At 45.5% G+C, this 18,127-nt stretch overlaps 2 protein-coding genes across 2 annotated transcripts; both read left to right on the top strand.

Moving 5' to 3' along the window:
• Window positions 1-11,912: 11,912 nt before the first annotated feature.
• LOC124412792 lies at window positions 11,913-12,902 on the top strand. Its single transcript, XM_046892910.1, has one exon. The coding sequence runs from the start codon at window positions 11,913-11,915 to the stop codon at window positions 12,900-12,902; it is 990 nt and encodes a 329-aa protein (XP_046748866.1).
• A 761-nt stretch (window positions 12,903-13,663) lies between these two features.
• Window positions 13,664-15,058, top strand: LOC124412791 (uncharacterized protein K02A2.6-like). The gene has a single exon (XM_046892908.1). The coding sequence runs from the start codon at window positions 13,664-13,666 to the stop codon at window positions 15,056-15,058; it is 1,395 nt and encodes a 464-aa protein (XP_046748864.1).
• Window positions 15,059-18,127: the final 3,069 nt, after the last annotated feature.

Here is an 18,127-nt window from a genome sequence, read left to right as displayed (position 1 = left end):
GGTTTAAAACAAGAGAACGACCTGTATAGAATGTTTTTCAAAGTGATCGAACCGGGGAGTGTTGAAGAGGCAAACGTAGCGACTTTAAATCTGCGTGTTTGGCATGAGCGACTAGGGCATGTAGGTCAGCGTGCGATACGCGATCTATTGAAAAAGGGTCTCATAAACGGTGTATCGTTGTCAGACAAGAGTGACTTTTTCTGCGAGTCATGCCAGTTAGGTAAAGCTCATCGGTTGCCATTCAAAAATGATCCAGAGAAAGTAGAGACAAAAATCGGCGAGGTCATGCATACCGACGTTTGCGGGCCGATGTCAACCGAATCTCCCGGTGGAGCGCGATACTTTTTGACATTCAAAGACGATGCGAGCGGCTATCGTCATGTCTACTTCATGCGTCACAAGTCCAAGGTTTTTGAAAAATTTAAGGTATTCGAAAAATTGATTAAAAATAAATTCGGGCAGTCGATTAAAACTCTGAGGTCAGATAACGGTCGCGAATTCTGTAACCAAAAGATGGACGATTATCTCGCGTCGTGCGGAATCAAAAGAGAGACAACCGCGCCGTATACTCCGGAGCAGAACGGAAAAGCCGAGCGCGATAACCGCACAATTGTCGAGAGTGCGCGAACGATGATTCTGTCAAAGAATCTTCCGCTGTCACTTTGGGCAGAAGCCGTGAATGCCGCGATATACGCGCTGAACAGAACCGTGTGGACAACCAGCGGAGTTACACCCTACGAGCTGTGGATCGGAAAAACTCCGAATCTGAAACATCTTCGGATTTTCGGGTCAGAAGCGTTCGTCCACGTTCCGAAGCAATTTTCGAAAAAATTCGACGCGCGCGCGAAGAAAGTACTTTTCGTCGGATATCAGGGTGAGTCGGGAAATTACAGACTCTACGATCCAGGTACGAAAACGGTTTCGGTGTCGAGGAACGTTATTTTTCACTAGAGAGTCGGAAAAACAACGACAAAGTTGGAAGCGGAAGAAGAAGATGACGACGGCGAGATCGTATTCTCAGGAAACGAGAAAATTCAAGAAGAAGAAGATGACGACGGCGAGATCGTATTCTCAGGAAACGAGAAAATTCAAGAAGAAGAAGAAGAAGCGGAGCCCCAGAACGACGATCAGGCGGTTGGAGAGCAGCAGGGAAACGACGGTCAACAGGCGGCAAATGGTCTACGAGTAGGCAATATTCAAAATATCGGCCGTGGCAGAGGTCGCAGGCCGGTTGGTCCGGAGCAAGCTGCAACACCTGGTCGAGAAGGATTGAGGCCTCGAGAAAATATTAGGCCGGCAGCGAGGTATGAGGTCGACGTCGCAGAGTACGTCGCTCCAAACACTGTGCAGGAAGCTATGAATGGTGAAGATGCCACGCAGTGGGCGGTAGCCATTCAAGAAGAGCTAAGCGCACACGAAAGCAATCATACTTGGTCGATTGTGCCGCGTGATTTAAAAATGAACACAATCGATTCAAAATGGGTGTTCAGGCTGAAAGAAGATCCGGAGGAAGGGGTGAAGCGGTTCAAGGCGAGACTCTGTGCAAGAGGATTTTTGCAAAAGGAGGGCGTCGACTATACGGAAACCTTTGCACCAGTAGTAAGGTACGACTCACTACGAGTGTTGTTAGCAACAGTAGCAGAGAAGCAGCTCGAGCTCACGCAGTTCGACGTTCGATCAGCATTCCTGTATGGGGAATTACTCGAAACTATCTACATGGAGGTGCCAGAGGGAGCAGACGTCGCAGAAGTCTCCAACGGGAAGAAAAACAGTGTTGTGTGCAAACTAGAGAAATCGCTGTACGGCCTGAAGCAGGCGCCGCGATGCTGGAACCAAAAGTTCAAGCAGTTCCTAAATGAGTTTGAGTTGAAAGAGTGCGAAGCTGATCCGTGTGTTTTTGTCGGTCAGTTCGAGAGAGAAACGGTGTTATTAGCTCTATTTGTCGACGACGGACTTGTCGCAGCGGAATCGAAAAAGACTTTAGATATAATTATTAAAAGACTGAGCGATAATTTTAAGATTACGCTAGGCGATTCGAGCGTGTTCGTAGGACTTCAAATTGAGCGAAACAAGAGTAAAAAATCTTTAGTCATTCACCAAAGTGCCTATGTAAAGAAAATAATAGAAAAATATAGAATGATTGAGGCAAAAGTCGTAAGTGTGCCCGCAGATCCTCACGTCACGTTATCTCCATCTGAGATAGATGATGAAAAATCAAACAACGTGCCGTATAGAGAGGCGGTTGGATCCTTGGTATTTCTAGCATCGGTATCACGCCCGGACATTGCATACGCCGTAAATGCTGTTAGCAAGTTTTTAAATAGTCACAATGTTGAGCATTGGCGTGCAGTAAAAAGAATCTTTGCCTATTTGAAAGGAACAGCTGAGTACGGCATAAAGTATGTTGGCGGCGGTAGCAAATCTGAGCTAATCGGCTTCTCCGATGCAGATTATGCAGGCGACATCGAGACAAGGCGATCAACCACAGGATACGTCTTTTGTTTAGCAAACGGTGCTATTTCATGGTCGTCACAGAGGCAAAAGTTGGTGACACTAAGCACAACAGAAGCCGAGTATGTAGCTGCGTCTGCGGCAGCACGAGAGTCAATTTGGCTGCGAAAACTATTGTCAGATATCGGATGTCCATGTGAGAGAGAGACCACTCTGTTTGTCGATAACCAGAGTGCAATACAACTGGTAAAGAATCCAGTCTATCACAGGAAAACAAAACACATAGACATCGGCTATCATTTCATACGCGAGAAAACAGAAAACGGAGAGATAGTCGTAAAGTACGTTCCTTCGGAAAAACAGAAAGCAGATATATTTACAAAAGCTCTTCCCAAGGAACGGTTTAGAATATTATGCGAAGCGATGAATCTGCAAGCATGGAATCTCAACCACTGTAACGGCGGTAGTGTTGAGAATGTTATTCGTGCTTGAGAGTGTGAATGCGTGAAGCGCCGAGAGCCGAATGTCGGTCGGCAAAGCTCGGGTATGTTCGGATCGGCAGCAGTCGCAAACTAAATGTGCGCTGCAGTAGTAATTGTCCGAGCCTCTTAGAGATAGCCACGTGCAAAATAAAATAAAAAGAAAGTTATCTTTGTCTTACGCAATACATGTCCTGAGTTCTCTACAATTTATTGAAAATCTCTACCCATACAAGCTCCTGTCCCTTTTATCCCACGTTAAACTTAGGCTGGCTCAACACATATTTTTCTTTTTGTAGGCTATATTTTTGATTTAGTTGATAAGGCATTTTGTATTCTTTTTGTATTATGATATCAGTTGAATTTGATAAAACTCCAGAAGATCAAATAGTATTCGCAGGCTCATATTCGTTTCCTTGACAGTCACTTTCCTGAGCAATAGATTTGACAGACAGCCACGGCTATCCCTGGTCTGTAAGTCACAGCTGATACGGGTCATTCACGCAAAACATCAACCAAAGGTAGACAGCTCTTGGATAACACGAGTCTGTAATTAGAAAGGCACACTGGTAATCCCGTGTTGCCGAACAGGTGTCAACAATCTAGCTGCGTGTCTCCAAGACGGTCGCATTGGCCTAAAAAGAGTTGTTGTCGACAAAAAAGGGAGCACATCAGCGGAATCCTTGTTCACAGATAATACGGCTTCGGTATCGCCCAAGTCCGGAAAGCTAGAAGATTGGTTTTTAAGGCGAGTCCCATTAAGCCGAAAGTTTTTCCAATAAAGAGAGGAAGTCCGAAAATTTATCACTTCAAACTAGAAGTTAAACTCAATTCACTTCGGAAGAACTCATACGGTGCACTTTTCTACAGGCCAAAGGCCTAGAAAAGGTGTACACGTCACAATATATATATCTATAAAGATATATAAATATGTATTGCAACGTGATTATTATAGGTAAAAAGAAAATTAGCGATAATTCTTGAGGGAGGGATAATCACGCTACCCTACGGCGCAGGTACTGATCTGATCACGGAATAAACGATAATTAGAAAAAGAGATAAATGTTGGGCGCCAGACGCAGTAGCGTCAGAGATACGATAATTAAAGAATACGATATGACGAAATAGATCAGATTCTACGACGGTTTTGCACAGCTCACTCAGTAGGTAAAGATAATGGTAGAGGGGATGGGTCGTATCCAAGTCGATAAATCACAATATTAAAGAAAATGGTAATAGTATCAATTGTATTAAAAAAAAGCAAGTAGAGAAATTCAGATACAGCCAGAGAGAAAGTGAGTTCAGAGGTAGCACGGTAGCGATACAATTATTCAAGTAATTTAGCGGTATGAAGCGGGTGATCGCGATACTATTACTTGGTATAACAATCAGCAAGTTTACAAAGCAGATAAGAAATAGGCTAGCATGCAATGCACAATCTAAAGTTCTTAAACTAATTGTCACAATTCAAGTCAAGTAACATAGTATGGCGATAAAGATATGATCACATAGCAGTACAGAATAATTGCATCAACGGGTAACAATAAGGAGGCACGATAATAGATAGAAAATACGAGAATACAATTGGCAAAAGAAGGCAAGAGATATTATAGTTAGTCGAAAAGCAAAAGATATTATAGTTAATCGAGAAGCAAAAGATATTACAATTAATCGGTAACCAAAGATATGACAATTAATAGAAAGGCAAGGATTACAAGTCAGTTAGATAATTCGATATTTGAAGCGAAGTCAGAAATAATCAGGTATAGCGAAATAGTATAAAACAGGTATGATAGAAATTACAGAAGAAATCACGATAAAAATTACAAGAGAAATTAGAGAAATACGTAGGTTCTAGCTTGCGATATATGCGATACGACGAAATATTATAATTACGATAAGCAAGAAATGGATATCTTGACGTGTCAAGAACAGGTATTATAGAGAACAAAATATTATAATGCGATATATTACAAACTAGAGATCTACGGACAAACTACGTAACAGCGGTATTAGCAAAGAAAGCGATGAAAAAGGTGTTATTCGGTACGGCACAATACTCCAATGTCAAAAGAGAACAACGGCTATACCGCGCAGCGATATAAGATCGCGCACGCGGTACGCTTACGATATAATTCCTCCAAGATATTTGATAATAAGTAAATCAGAAAGATATTCGGTGATATTCAAATCGGTAACATATTAAGAAATCAAAGAAACAATATTTGAGAAATTATAACAGAGATACCGAGAGAAAATAGATATCAGATAGCGAGAAGCGAAATAAGAGACAAAATTAGAGACTTTATAAGCTAATTGATTTAACAATCACTACTGAGAACGATAAATCAGAGATTCGAATAAAATACGGTATTCAGAGATATTTTACGAAAGCATAAGTAAGGCGCTGCTAGTCAGCGATATCAAGAAAATCATTCAAACAAGATAAATCAAGGAAATAGATAATAGTCACTACAAATAATAGTAAACTAACCAGTCGCGAAATTACTTGCAATATTCGATAATAAGGGAGAGAATAAGATAAGAGATAAGAAGAGAATACGATACGAGCCCACGTGGTTCACGCAGAGCAAACTGTGAGATAAAAGAGAGAAAATCGATAATAGGTAAGAAAAGAGAGAAAAAGATGTAAAGCAAGTAAATTCGTGGCTTCACAAAATAGATAGAAGAAAAACCTCACTTACGAAAATAGAAGATAGAACAGAGATAGGCGGAGAAGCAGGCAGTCGAAAAGCGGAAAGTAGAAAGCACTGAATCGTTAGAATACGTGAGCAGAAAATAGCGATAGTAAAGTAACACTGAGTGTAGCGAAAGCACGTCTGTAACTAGCGATAGCTGGACGTAGAATGTGAAGAGACGAGCGGCGATCCTGACGATCCCGGTCGATTTTCGGCGAGATTTCATCACGTGATCCTTTTCCGGTGTTCGGTGATCGATAATTGGGCCAGAGGGTCACGTGGTACGGGTCAACAGGTGTAGATGGGCGATAGTCCATTCCTGGGTGTCTCCTCCTCCCACGTTGTCCTGTAGAGAATTATCGATCCGTCGAGCGATATGTGGGAGGGCTATGGTCAGCTGCTTGCGGTCCTCGCGAGAGGGGAAGGTCTACCCCTCACGGTGTTGCGGTATCGATGTGTGCGAGAGATCTAGGAACGACGACGAGAAGAATGATCCTACTCACATTGTTGCGGTACCGATACTTTGCAGAATTCGAGATTGGTGCGTCGTCAACTTATGCAGTGCTAGTACTCCCCGCGCTGACTATCTCTCCGGTACTGCAACTCGGTGCGGGCCCTACGGCACTGTTGCACCGAGCCTTCCTGATGGTGATGATTTACACGCAGGGTTCCCATCCTTAAGACCATCAGTCCGGCGTGGTCCACCACGGTTTCTCGGGCTTGTCCTCACGATGCAGTCCTTCGATAATCGTAGGTTTGTAGACAGCTACGATTCTGCGGTATAGTAGGCGAGACAGTAGATATTATGCTGGTTCAGCTCCAGGCTGATAAGTACCGCGACGGGAGGCTTGATTGTGTTTTGACGCACAGCCCTGTACGCCGTCTACGATGCATCCATGCGGCAGTGGCGTTCTAGCGATGGTTCGGCTCCTGGCCGATAAGTCTAAATGATCGGAGGTCTTCGTTGTGCTTCACGCACGACCCTGTACGCAACCTAGGTAGGCATCCATCGGAAGTTGACTTTGCGGTATCTGATCTGTTGCAGTTGACGATAGTTGGCTGTTGACCCGGTACGTGACCTTGGCTTCGCGATATTCGGTTCCCGCGAAGCGGTGTCGCTGAAGATAGCTCTCGTAGTACGATACAGAGATAAAAAAAAAAGACAGGAATTAGCTTAATAATTAAGTCTCACTTAGGAATGAATTAGTTGTTCTTTTTGGAGTATTGGCCCCAGACGTGTTTTCGTTACTTTTTACGACATTCTGAAAATAAGGAGAGCGATATTCAACCCATGTGACGGGGTATAAAATACCACGTCACAGTATATATAAAGACATAACTATTGTACCGGCTCCGCCGATTTATTACCCGTCATACTCTGTCTAGCGTGTAAGGATATTTCTTTGACCTGTTGTACATATATAGATGTTAGTTATAATTATTTATTAAACACCAAGTTGATTGCAGCATACGCTGTCTATATTTCTATTTTCCAATAGTGATCCGAACTGACGCGATCAAATAAACTACAGTTATCATTCTAATAACGTGTCTCAATCATTTTAATTACCCTACTCCCTCCTAAACTGACCCTGGTCGACTCCGAGCATCCGGCTGGAGGGGGGGTGCAACCACCACCGAAGGGTAATCCGACCGACCAGGACCGGTAACACCGTTACAAAATGGCGCCCGAACAGGGACCGTGATTAGTGAAACAGCCGTCAACTTGGTTACACTCAGCTCATAGTTTCTGAATACATGTAATTAACTCCCGGGACAAGTAATATATTTCCACCGCCGGTATTTCCTAGCTCCGTTATTTCTTTTTGGTATTATTCTGTTTGCTTAGTTAGGTTAAAACCGTTAGTATATATTCCTTCACCTAACAAATCCCGTCCCGCAATCCTGCACGAAAATGCCCGGACACTCATGGATATACAACCTCAGGAGAGAGGAGGTAGAAGGGCTACTCCATCAGATCAGGATTGACTGTACCGGGACGCTGGACGAACTGCGAAAACGCCTGGTGACTTTCATTAGGAGTAACCCAGGTGTAATTACCGAACCCGCCGAACCCGCCGAACCGACCGAACTGAAGGGACTAGTCAACCCGACCGAGACGACCAGACCGGGCACTTCCGAAACCGCGGAAAGCAACATGGCCGACGCTGCGAGCCAGGTGATGGCACCGTAAGCATCAGGGGCTGACCGCCCAAGACCCGACGAAGTCTGGATAATCGACCAGATCCGAAAGTGGGGATGCCACTGTGATGGAAAGGAAGTCTTTGCCTTCCTAGAACAGACTGAAGAGCTGCGTGAGGCATACCAGCTTACCGACCCGCAGATGCTGCGCGGTCTACCCGTATTATTGAGGGTCGAGACGTTATTATGGTGTCGTAACACCAAAGGCACCTGGGCAACCTGGGAAGATTTTAAGACATGCCTCAAACGATACTCCCTACCGGCCGGGGAGAGAAGAGCCCTGGACAAACAAATCAGAGACCGAGTCCAGGGCGAACACGAAACGGCAAGAGATTTTATTACGAACTTGCAAACGCTCATGCGGCGTAGAGGCGGCATGCCTCACGAAGAACAGCTAGAGACCGCATACTATGGTCTTCGCCCTGCATACCGGAAGTATATGCTCCGTGACTCGGTGTCCTCCTTTGACCAGCTCGTCCAAAGGACCAACGAGTATGAGGTGATATGCCGAGAGGAGACAGGGACGAAACCTCCACCACGCAGGAGCGAGGCTCTCGTGGTGACGAAACCGGCCGTAAGACCGCCCACGAGCAAGTACGACCGCAAAGAGTGTTGCTGGCGGTGCAAGCAGAGGGGGCACACGCGCACCCAGTGCAACCGGGCCCCGAAGCTATTCTGTTCGTACTGCGGGAAAGATGGGGTGTATTCTCGTGACTGCTAATGCTCGCGTTCAGAAAACTAGGTACCAGCCGGACGATACCACCCAGACCGATCCGGCCGGTAACCCACGAGAGATTTAGTCTAGAGACAAAAATCACTGGGTACACCACTACCGCTTCACTTGACACCGGAGCCGCCGTCTCTTACGTCAATGAAAGAATGGCCCTGAAGTGCCTAGAGGCAGGGTGGGTCCGCCACGATGACCCATCCCACGCCACATTGGCCGATGGGACCACCGCCATCATAAGTAAAAGTATCGAGGGCCACATCCGCGTGGCGGGCAGAACACTATATCACCGTTTTTGCGGTTCTTCCCACCCTTGACTACGACGTCTTGATTAGCACCGACCTCCGAAGGCAGCTCGACCTCCGGATCTACCTGAATGGGCGCGCACTCCATCCTGAGGGGTGTGGCTCAACCACGTTCACGGTGCAAGGCACCAGCCACCCAGGTCTAGCCACCGCGGCACCACACCAGCAAAGGCAGCTCCAAAATTCCTGGACGGGGAACTGCCCAGATTTGACTCCGTCAGTGGTCCGACTCCCTTGACTACACACCATGTCCGGCTAAAAACCGACCAGCCGATAAAACAAAGATACCGCCCAAGAAACCCGATGATGCAAGAGATCATCGATACCGAAGTCCAAAAGATTCTTTCGGAGGGAGTAATCGAACCCTCCGACAGTCCTTGGAGCTCTCCGTTAGTGATCGCCAGGAAAAAGGATGGGAAACCGAGGTTCTGCATTGACTACCGGCAAGTCAATGAAGTCACGGAACGAGATGTATACCCCCTGCCTCAGGTGAACGCCACCCTCGACAAACTGAGAGGAGCCCGGTACCTGACGATTATCAACCTCAAAAACGGGTACTGGCAGGTCCCTCTGACAGAGCAGAGCAAGAATGTTACCGCCTGTACCGTACCAGGGAGGGGACTGCTCCAGCTCACCGTAATGCCTTTTGGGCTCCATTCCGCCCCCGCTACTTTCCAACGGCTCCTCGACAGAGTAATTGGACTTGGGATGGAGCCACACGCCTTCGCCTACCTCGACGACATTATCGTTGTAACTCAAACGCTCGAGGACCACCTGCAACACCTCCGCGAAGTGTTTCACCGGCTGCGGAACGCAAACCTCCGAATGAATCCGGAGAAATGCCACTTCTGCGTACCCCGCCTTCCGTACCTTGGCCACGTGATCGACGAGCGCAGCATCCGTACGGACCCCGAGAAAGTCGAGACGATAAAGGAGATGAACCCACCGACGAACACCCGGGAACTTCGCCGATTCCTGGGACTCATCTCATGGTACCGCCGATTCATACCAAGCGTAGCCACCGTCGCCAGCCCGCTAAATGAGCTGCTCAAAAAGCAGACCGAGTGGCGCTGGGAGGCACCCCAGGAGGAGGCCTTCCAGCAGCTAAAGCTGCGACCTTACGACAACACCGATATTGGCCTGTCCTGACTTTAACAAACCCTTCACCCTCCAGACCGACGCTAGCGCCACCGGGCTGGGCGCGGTCCCGACCCAAGAGGAGGGTGAAGAAGAGCGCGTCATAGCCTATGCAAGCCGTACCCCACGCAGCGCCGAGCGGAATTATTCCGTGACGGAGAAAGAATGCCTCGCCGTGCCGTGGTCTGGGAGATACGAAAGCTGGGCGCATACTTGAAAGAGTACAAATTCACCATTCTTACCGACCACCAGTCTCTCAAGTGGTTACGGAAATTAGGTACCCCTTCCGGCCGACTCGCACGGTGGGCACTTGAACTCCAACAATACGAGTTCAAGGTGGACTACCGTAAAGGGAAGGAAAATCTCGTAGCTGACGCGCTATCGAGGAACAGCCTCCTCGCCTTACGTCAACCAGTGCAATGTGAGTGGTATAAGGAACTATACCAGGCCACCAGGAATAACCCTGACGCTAATGCAGATTATTGCATTAGAGATGGCAAATTATACCGGCACATCCTCCACACACTGGACTATAACGACACCAGCCCGGACGAGGAATGGAAGAGGTGCGTTCCCAAGGAGCTACGGGCGCACGTACTGCGGGAAAGCCATGATGAACCAACCGCGGGACATCTAGGTGTCGCCAAAACCTTCAGCAGGCTCGCCCGAAATTATTTTTGGCCAGGCATGCTGAGGGAGACTACCCAGTACGTGCGAACGTGCACCAGTTGTCAGAAACACAAGGCGCTGCAACAAGCCACAGCCGGGAACATGCACGCGACACTGGTTTCGACTCCTTGGGAACACATATCCATGGACCTCGTTGGCCCATTACCGCGGTCGAAGGCGGGGCATTCTTCCCTGCTTGTCCTCCAAGACCGCTTCACAAAGTGGGTCGAACTGCGGCCACTCTGTACGGCAACCGCCGCCGCCGTAACCCGCGCCGTACTCCGACACGGATGCCCGAATACCGTCACCAACGATAACGGAATGCAATTCGTGAGCAACGAATTCCAGGGGATGCTGCAACAATTCGGTATCAGCCACCGCCGCCCCCCCCCCCCCCCCCCCCGTACGCACCGCAGTGTAATCCGGTAGAACGCGTCAACCGGGCGATAGAGACCATGGTCAGGCAGTACATTAAGAAGACACAAAAGACCTGGGACGAACACTTATCCGAGTCCACCTTCGCCTACAACACGTCTAAGCATGATGCGACCGGGTACTCGCCTGCCTACCTGAACTACGGACGCGAACTCCTCATCCCCGGGGGGGTACAAAAGAGCAAGGATGGACTTTCCATGGAGTGCCGACATAAACGGCTCCGGGAAGCCTTCGAGCTCGTCCGCGTCAACCTGGCCCGTGCGTTTCAAGCACAACAGCGGTACTACAACCTGCGACATCGCGATTGGCGTCCGCAGATCGGACAGTATGTGTGGAGGAGAACACACATACTGTCCAACAAAGCCGCAGATACTAACGCGAAACTCGAACCGAGGTATGATGGCCCGTACCGGGTACACAAGGTCGTGTCACCCGTTGTCATTGATCTGAAAGTGACAAGCGGGAGAATCATACTGTAATGTATGTACACACACGAATACAAAGTGCGAGTACTTTCATTTGCAGAACATAACATTTGGCGACGAGAAATAAAGAATCACGCGTGCAGGAAAACTAGCACACCAAATGGGTGATAAAGTTAAGTGGAGTGAAATAAAAGAATACATAAAAAAAAATCAAACGGGGTGGATACAAGATAAAATAAAAGACGAACTATTGAACATTTGTGAGAAATACAAAGTGCCGGTTCTCGAAACCGCGAATATTGACACTGTGAGAAAAACTTTGCGTAATTTCATAAAAAAACATATACACGAGTGAAAGTGAATATAGTTCAGTAGAAGAGGAAATGGCGAGAGCAATCGGAAAACTAGTGGAATTTGCACCAGCAATTCAAACATGGGAGGACTACATCGAACAATTTGAGTTCTACCTTGAAGCCAACAATATAACAGAGGCCAGTAAAAAACGGTCTACTCTTCTTACCGCGGTAGGTGTTAGAATATACCCTACAATAAAATCACTCATTTTGCCGAAGGCACCGAAAGAAGTGTCATATGAGGAAATAGTAGCTAAATGCACAGCTCATTTCGGAAAAACAACAAATGAATTACTAAGTAGAATCCATTTCCACAAGCGTGACCAGTTAGAAGACGAATCACTTCAGGATTTCGTACACGAATTGAGAAAACTGGCGCAAGACTGCAAATTCGGAGGCCGAACACAAAAATTACCTTTGGAAACAATGCTTCGCGATAGATTTGTAGCGGGCATTAGAAACGAAGAGCTGCAGAGATATTTATGTCGAAGACATGAAGAAATGGTGACGGAATCAAATCCCGATGGACTCACACTAGACAAAGCTCTAGAAATAGCTCGCAGCGCTAAATTGACCATCGATCAACAGAAAATAATTAAACAAAGAGAATTGAAATCGGTTAATAAGATAATAAAAAAGGACAGGGAAAAAGAAAATAAAAACAATCGCGGAAAGGAATGCTACCGATGCGGGTATAAAAACCGCACGGCAGATAATTGTTTCTACAAAAATATTAAATGCGACTCGTGTTCCAAAATAGGGCATTTGAGTCGAGCCTGTAAAAGTAAACAGAAGGAATCGTCGAAGTCGAAGCCATCTCGCGCACATCGAGTAGAGGACGACGACAGCCAGCTAGAAAAAGACAGCGACTGTTTCTCAATCGTAAACAAAACAAACGCGACGAATAATAACGACGAATATAACGTGACAGTCGAAATAAATTTTATACCCTGCACCTTTGAAATAGACAACGGGTCTCACTTATCTATAATAAATCGGGAAACTTTCAAGAAAATATGACTGAACAACAATCCGGATTGGTCAAAAAGGGAGGTTAAACTTATCGCGTACGGAAAAAACCGTTTAAACGTGATGGGCTCAACGGACGTTTCGGTAAAGTACGGAGAATTCAAAAGAAAGCTTCCACTTACCGTTACAGAGGATACTGAGGGGCCAAACCTACTCGGAAGAAATTGGTTCGCGGATCTCGGAATAAAAATAATGGGAATTCAGCGGATCGAGAAGATCGAAACAGACTACACAAAAATGATAGACGAATTTCCCTCAATAACATCGACTAGATGAGAAGGCCATCATGGAACCCCGATAAGCATTCTACTGAAGAAAAACGCACGACCAAAATTTATAAAGGCCAGACGCGTTCCTTACGCACTGCAAGAAACAACCATAGAGGCTCTAAAGAGCATGATCAGATTTACATGGACTATATCAAGATCCAAGGAAGAACTAAAAAAGAGCACGACAAACGAATAAGAGAAGTCCTCAAACGATTACACGAAGCAAACCTTAAAATAAACGTCGAAAAATCGGTGTTCGGCGTAAAAACCATGGATTTTCTTGGGCATACTATCTCGGAAGAAGGAATCAGCCCGATAAAAAACAAATTGAAAGCAATAGAACAAATCCCGATTCCGAAGGATAAAAAGAAAGGATCTTCAAGTTTTCCTAGGAGGCATAAATTTCTATGCGAGATTCATAGAAAATCGTTCAAAAATCGCTGAACCGCTGCATCGATTGTTAGATAAAAACAAAAAATGGGAATGGGGAGACACGGAGCAACGAACTTTGACAAACCTAAAAAAAAACTGATGGGATCAGAAGTGTTGACTCATTATGATGACAAACTTCCAATAATGGTCTCAGCTGACGCTTCGCCGATCGAAATCGGAGCAGTTTTGGCACACGAAATGCCTGACAGTTCAGAGAAAACAATAGAATACAGTTCGAAGACACTAAATGAAACACTAAATGAAACACAACGAAACTATTCGCAACTAGAACGAGAAGCACTGGCGCTCATCAAAGCAACAGAACATTTCCACCAATACCTGGCGGGAAGAAAATTCAAGTTAATCACAGACCACAAGCCTTTATTAGGAATTTTCAATCAAAAAAGTAAAAGGTCACAAACACTTTCTCTTAAATTAGAAAGATACAAAAGAACGTTATCAGCCTATGAGTACGAATTAATCCATCGACCAGAAAAGAAACATGGAAACGTGGACATGCTATCAAGATTCCCACTTCCAGAAGAAGCAACAGAAGACGAAGAGGTTGCAAATGTGCTGATGCTGGAAGGGATCACCAGAAATCCGATCTCGGCTGAAGAAATAAGACAAGAAACTGAAAAAGACAAAACTCTGAAGCAAATAAAAACCTACATGAAAAAGGGTTGGCCAAAGAAAACCTCAAGAATCGTAAAGAATTTTTGGGTCAAAAGGAACGAACTGACTATTCAAGAAGGCTGCATTGTACGAGGCGACAGAATAGTCGTACCAAAAACCTTTCGACGTGAAATTTTAAAGTACCTGCACCTAAACCACAGCGGAATAGTGGCAACAAAAGCATATGCACGCTCTTATGCATGGTGGCCTGGTATCGACGAGGATATCGAAGCATTGATTAACAACTGCGACAGGTGCCAGGACAACAGAAACAATCCTCCGCGAGCACCGGTAAAAAATTGGGAAATTCCTGAAAATCCGTGGACACGAATACATATAGATTTTGCAGGACCTTTCCAAGGTCAAAGTTTCCTAATAGTGGCGGACGCGACTTCCAAATGGATCGAAGTAAGCAGTTACATCACAGTCTCAAAAAAGGTAATTGAAGAACTCAGGAGAATTTTCGCAACTTTCGGAACACCTGAGATGTTAGTTTCCGACAACGGTACTCCTTTCAAGTCAGCGGAAATGGCGGAATTCGCCAAAAGAAACGGAATCGAGCAAATTTTCGTTGCACCGTATCATCCAGCGGCAAACGGACTAGCTGAAAAAGCAGTGCAAACAACAACAAAAAAATTTCAAGATATTGATCGAAAGAAATTGGGAAGAAAAACTGAGCAGATTTCTTTTGAAGCAGCATACAACGCCATCGACAACTACGGGATTAACTCCAGCGGAAATAATGAAAATCAAAAATCCCACTCGATCTAATAAAACCAAAATCTGAAACAAAAAAGCTTCGAACGACAGAAACACCAGACGAAACGCGAGATCTGAAAATTAACCAAAAGGTCCGCATGAGACTGTACCACAGCAAACATGGACCGAAATGGGCACGCGCAATTATAAAGCGAAAGACCGGACCACTGTCATACGAGGTGCAAGAAAAAGAAACCGGATTTATACACAAACGACACGTAAACCAACTGATTAAGATAAAGGACGAAAGAGAAACAGAAGTCATCAGTGAAGATAAAGGAAACGAGTGATAAAAAAACAGAACATCGTTACCCACTGAGAAAGAAAATGAAAAGGAACTATAATCGTTGATTAAACGTTTACTAGAGGGGAGAGATGTAATGTATGTACACACACGAACACAAACACACATACACTCACTTGCTCCGAAACAGACACACACCATAACGACAATATCCCGAGACAAGCAGTGTCGTCCGGTGCAACCGTCATGCGAACAACCGGAATTAATACCATAATAAATACATAATATACGAAAATTCGAGTGCTTTCATTTGCAGAACATAACACATACGAAACATCCACGTGCGTGACCTCAAACCGTACGTCCAAGGGACAGATGACCCGCGAGAGTAAACAAGGGGTCACTATGTAAGTACTGATCGAGATCTCAGGTAATCAGTTGTACCTAGGGATCGACCGAAGTACATCTTCCCCCGAACCAGTGAGAAAAATGGAACGCAAGCCCACCAGACCCGTCCTATACGTTCCGGCCGTCAGACAACCGACGGCCGAGGTAGATGGTCCGAGGAGGCCGACCATCGTCCCGAACACCCGGACGTTGGCTGACCGGCCGAAGCCACCGGCTACGGCGCTGGCCCACGGACTCTAGGTCATCGAGGTACCGACGATGAGCCGGTACTGGGGGACACTTCGACTCCTAGCCACCCATCGACCCGCTGTCGCTACCTCGTCACTAGGCCCCGAACTCTTCGAGCCCCGCGCAACCCCGCGAGCCGCGCGCACCCCGAGCGTTGCGCGCAACCCCGAGAGCCGCGCGCAGCCCCTAAGCGCCCGCCAGGCACGCACGCTGCTCACACGAAGGGTACCGCGAACAAACCCTCATGGAGGGCCGTTTGGCCCATTGTTAAATCAGTCTCTGCTACACCAGGCTCAGACTCATCCAGCTAACAGGCACGACTGTTATATCGTAGTTGGAAGTGTAAATTGATATATGCTAGCAACATATATCTATATCACGCCGTAAATACAGCAGTCCGACCTTCCGCCAGAATACTCTAGATCCGTTCCATCTTATGTACATATATATACCGTTCCGATATATGTGCATATTATTACCGGCCGTCCGCAGGGTTGCCAGATTAGTCGCTGAGCTCGTCGCGCACAGATGGCGCTCAAATCGCCCAAAATCGCAATCACGAGATGGCGCTCGAAGTCGCCCAAAATCGCAAAAACCGACGCGCCAATGATACGAAAAAATAAGAGAAACTCATAACAAAGAACAACTAACAACTAGGGCGCACACAAAAATGATAAATAAAAATCAAATACGCTTGGACGATATCAAACGATGATAACCTACCTCTAATGAAGTAAAAAATATGTCCGTGTCCATAGCAGGTTAAGTCTGCACCAAACTCTTGTGTTTTTAAGATGGATCCCTTCGTTTTTTTTTTCTTAATCATAGGGGATACGATTGAATGTTATTCATCATGTGTTTGTTTAGTGTTAGATGCGCGAATAATTTTTTTTTTTTCAAATAATTAAATTGTATCAACTCGCATATCTAACTATATGAAAAAAAATATCATAAAATCATTAATAATAATAATCAGTTAATATTAATCAAATGCTTTAATAATTTAGAAAATAGACATTCTCATATTATTATGAACACATATTTGTTACAGTAAAGAAATAATAATTAAAAAAAAAAGCACACGAAGGAGAGATCGAACCCTCAACCATTGGGTTCTCTGACGACGGTATCATTGTCACGAGCTAGCGACAGCCAATTGCAAAGAAGATCCAAGGGAACAGTGCTACCCTCATTGGTTGTCGTTCACTAACGACAACGATAATCGTCGTTAGAGCGTTACGGAATCCCACAAATAACCTCAAATTCTGTTCACGAGGTAGCGCTCCGGGTCGCCCAAATATCGCTTAAAGAATATCTAAATCGCCCAAATTGCGACAATCGCAATACCTCCAAATTTGATCGCAAAGTGGCGCGCCAAGTCGCCCAAATCGCGATATATCGCCCAATCTGGCAACCCTGCCCGTCCGCCGTATATCAACTATATAGAATAGTTGAACCGCTTATTCTAGATTCGTTTCGTCTTATGTATATATATATATGTCGGGGGAAGGCCACGAAATGGCAGAGAGGATGAAGGATTTGCAGGATTTGCAGCACGTCGAGGTTTATTCATCGCGAAAGCGTGATGATCCCAACACGACCGGTCAATTCGTTTGCTTGACCGAGACTGCTGATTTCATCCAAGCGTTAAATAAACAAACAATTTGTTTGTTGCTAAGGTTCTATAGCAAAGCTATATTCATAGCATGCTGAATAACGCTTGACGCTCGATACGGCGGATTCATTCAAAGTTCCTCTTTATTCTTCTCCGACATATATATATATATACCGTTCCGATATATATACATATCATTACCGGCCGTCCATCGTTTATTAAATACTAGTATACCCTTTTCTTTGTTATACATATATACCATTCCGATATATATATACCGTCCCGATGCGATGTATACATACCAGTACCGGCCGTCCGCCGTTTATTGAATATTCGTATACATTAATTTATAGTATACCTTTTTGCCTTGTTATATATATATTGTAACACGGCGAATTGCACCGCGTTATATGACCTCCGATATCCCCGTTATAGTGAAAAGGCAGCAAGGAATACTGGCAGTCGATATGGTCACTTATGTAATTTTAAGTTCTATTACTGATTTCTTTCGATTTTGTTCCTTTTCTTCCCACCTATCCCGAGCTATCCTGAGCGATAAAGACGGAGAGAAAGGAGGAAAAAAGAG

The sequence above is a fragment of the Diprion similis genome, chromosome 11, assembly GCF_021155765.1.
Source record: "Diprion similis isolate iyDipSimi1 chromosome 11, iyDipSimi1.1, whole genome shotgun sequence".
Classification (NCBI taxonomy): Eukaryota; Metazoa; Arthropoda; class Insecta; order Hymenoptera; family Diprionidae; genus Diprion; species Diprion similis.
This window is presented reverse-complemented; position numbering and strand designations above follow the sequence as displayed.

Bases quoted from the DNA above. Each gene is read 5' to 3' on its own strand.
- LOC124412792 (XM_046892910.1), top strand. From the start codon at position 11,913: ATGGCGAGAGCAATCGGAAAACTAGTGGAATTTGCACCAGCAATTCAA.
- LOC124412791 (XM_046892908.1), top strand. From the start codon at position 13,664: ATGGGGAGACACGGAGCAACGAACTTTGACAAACCTAAAAAAAAACTG.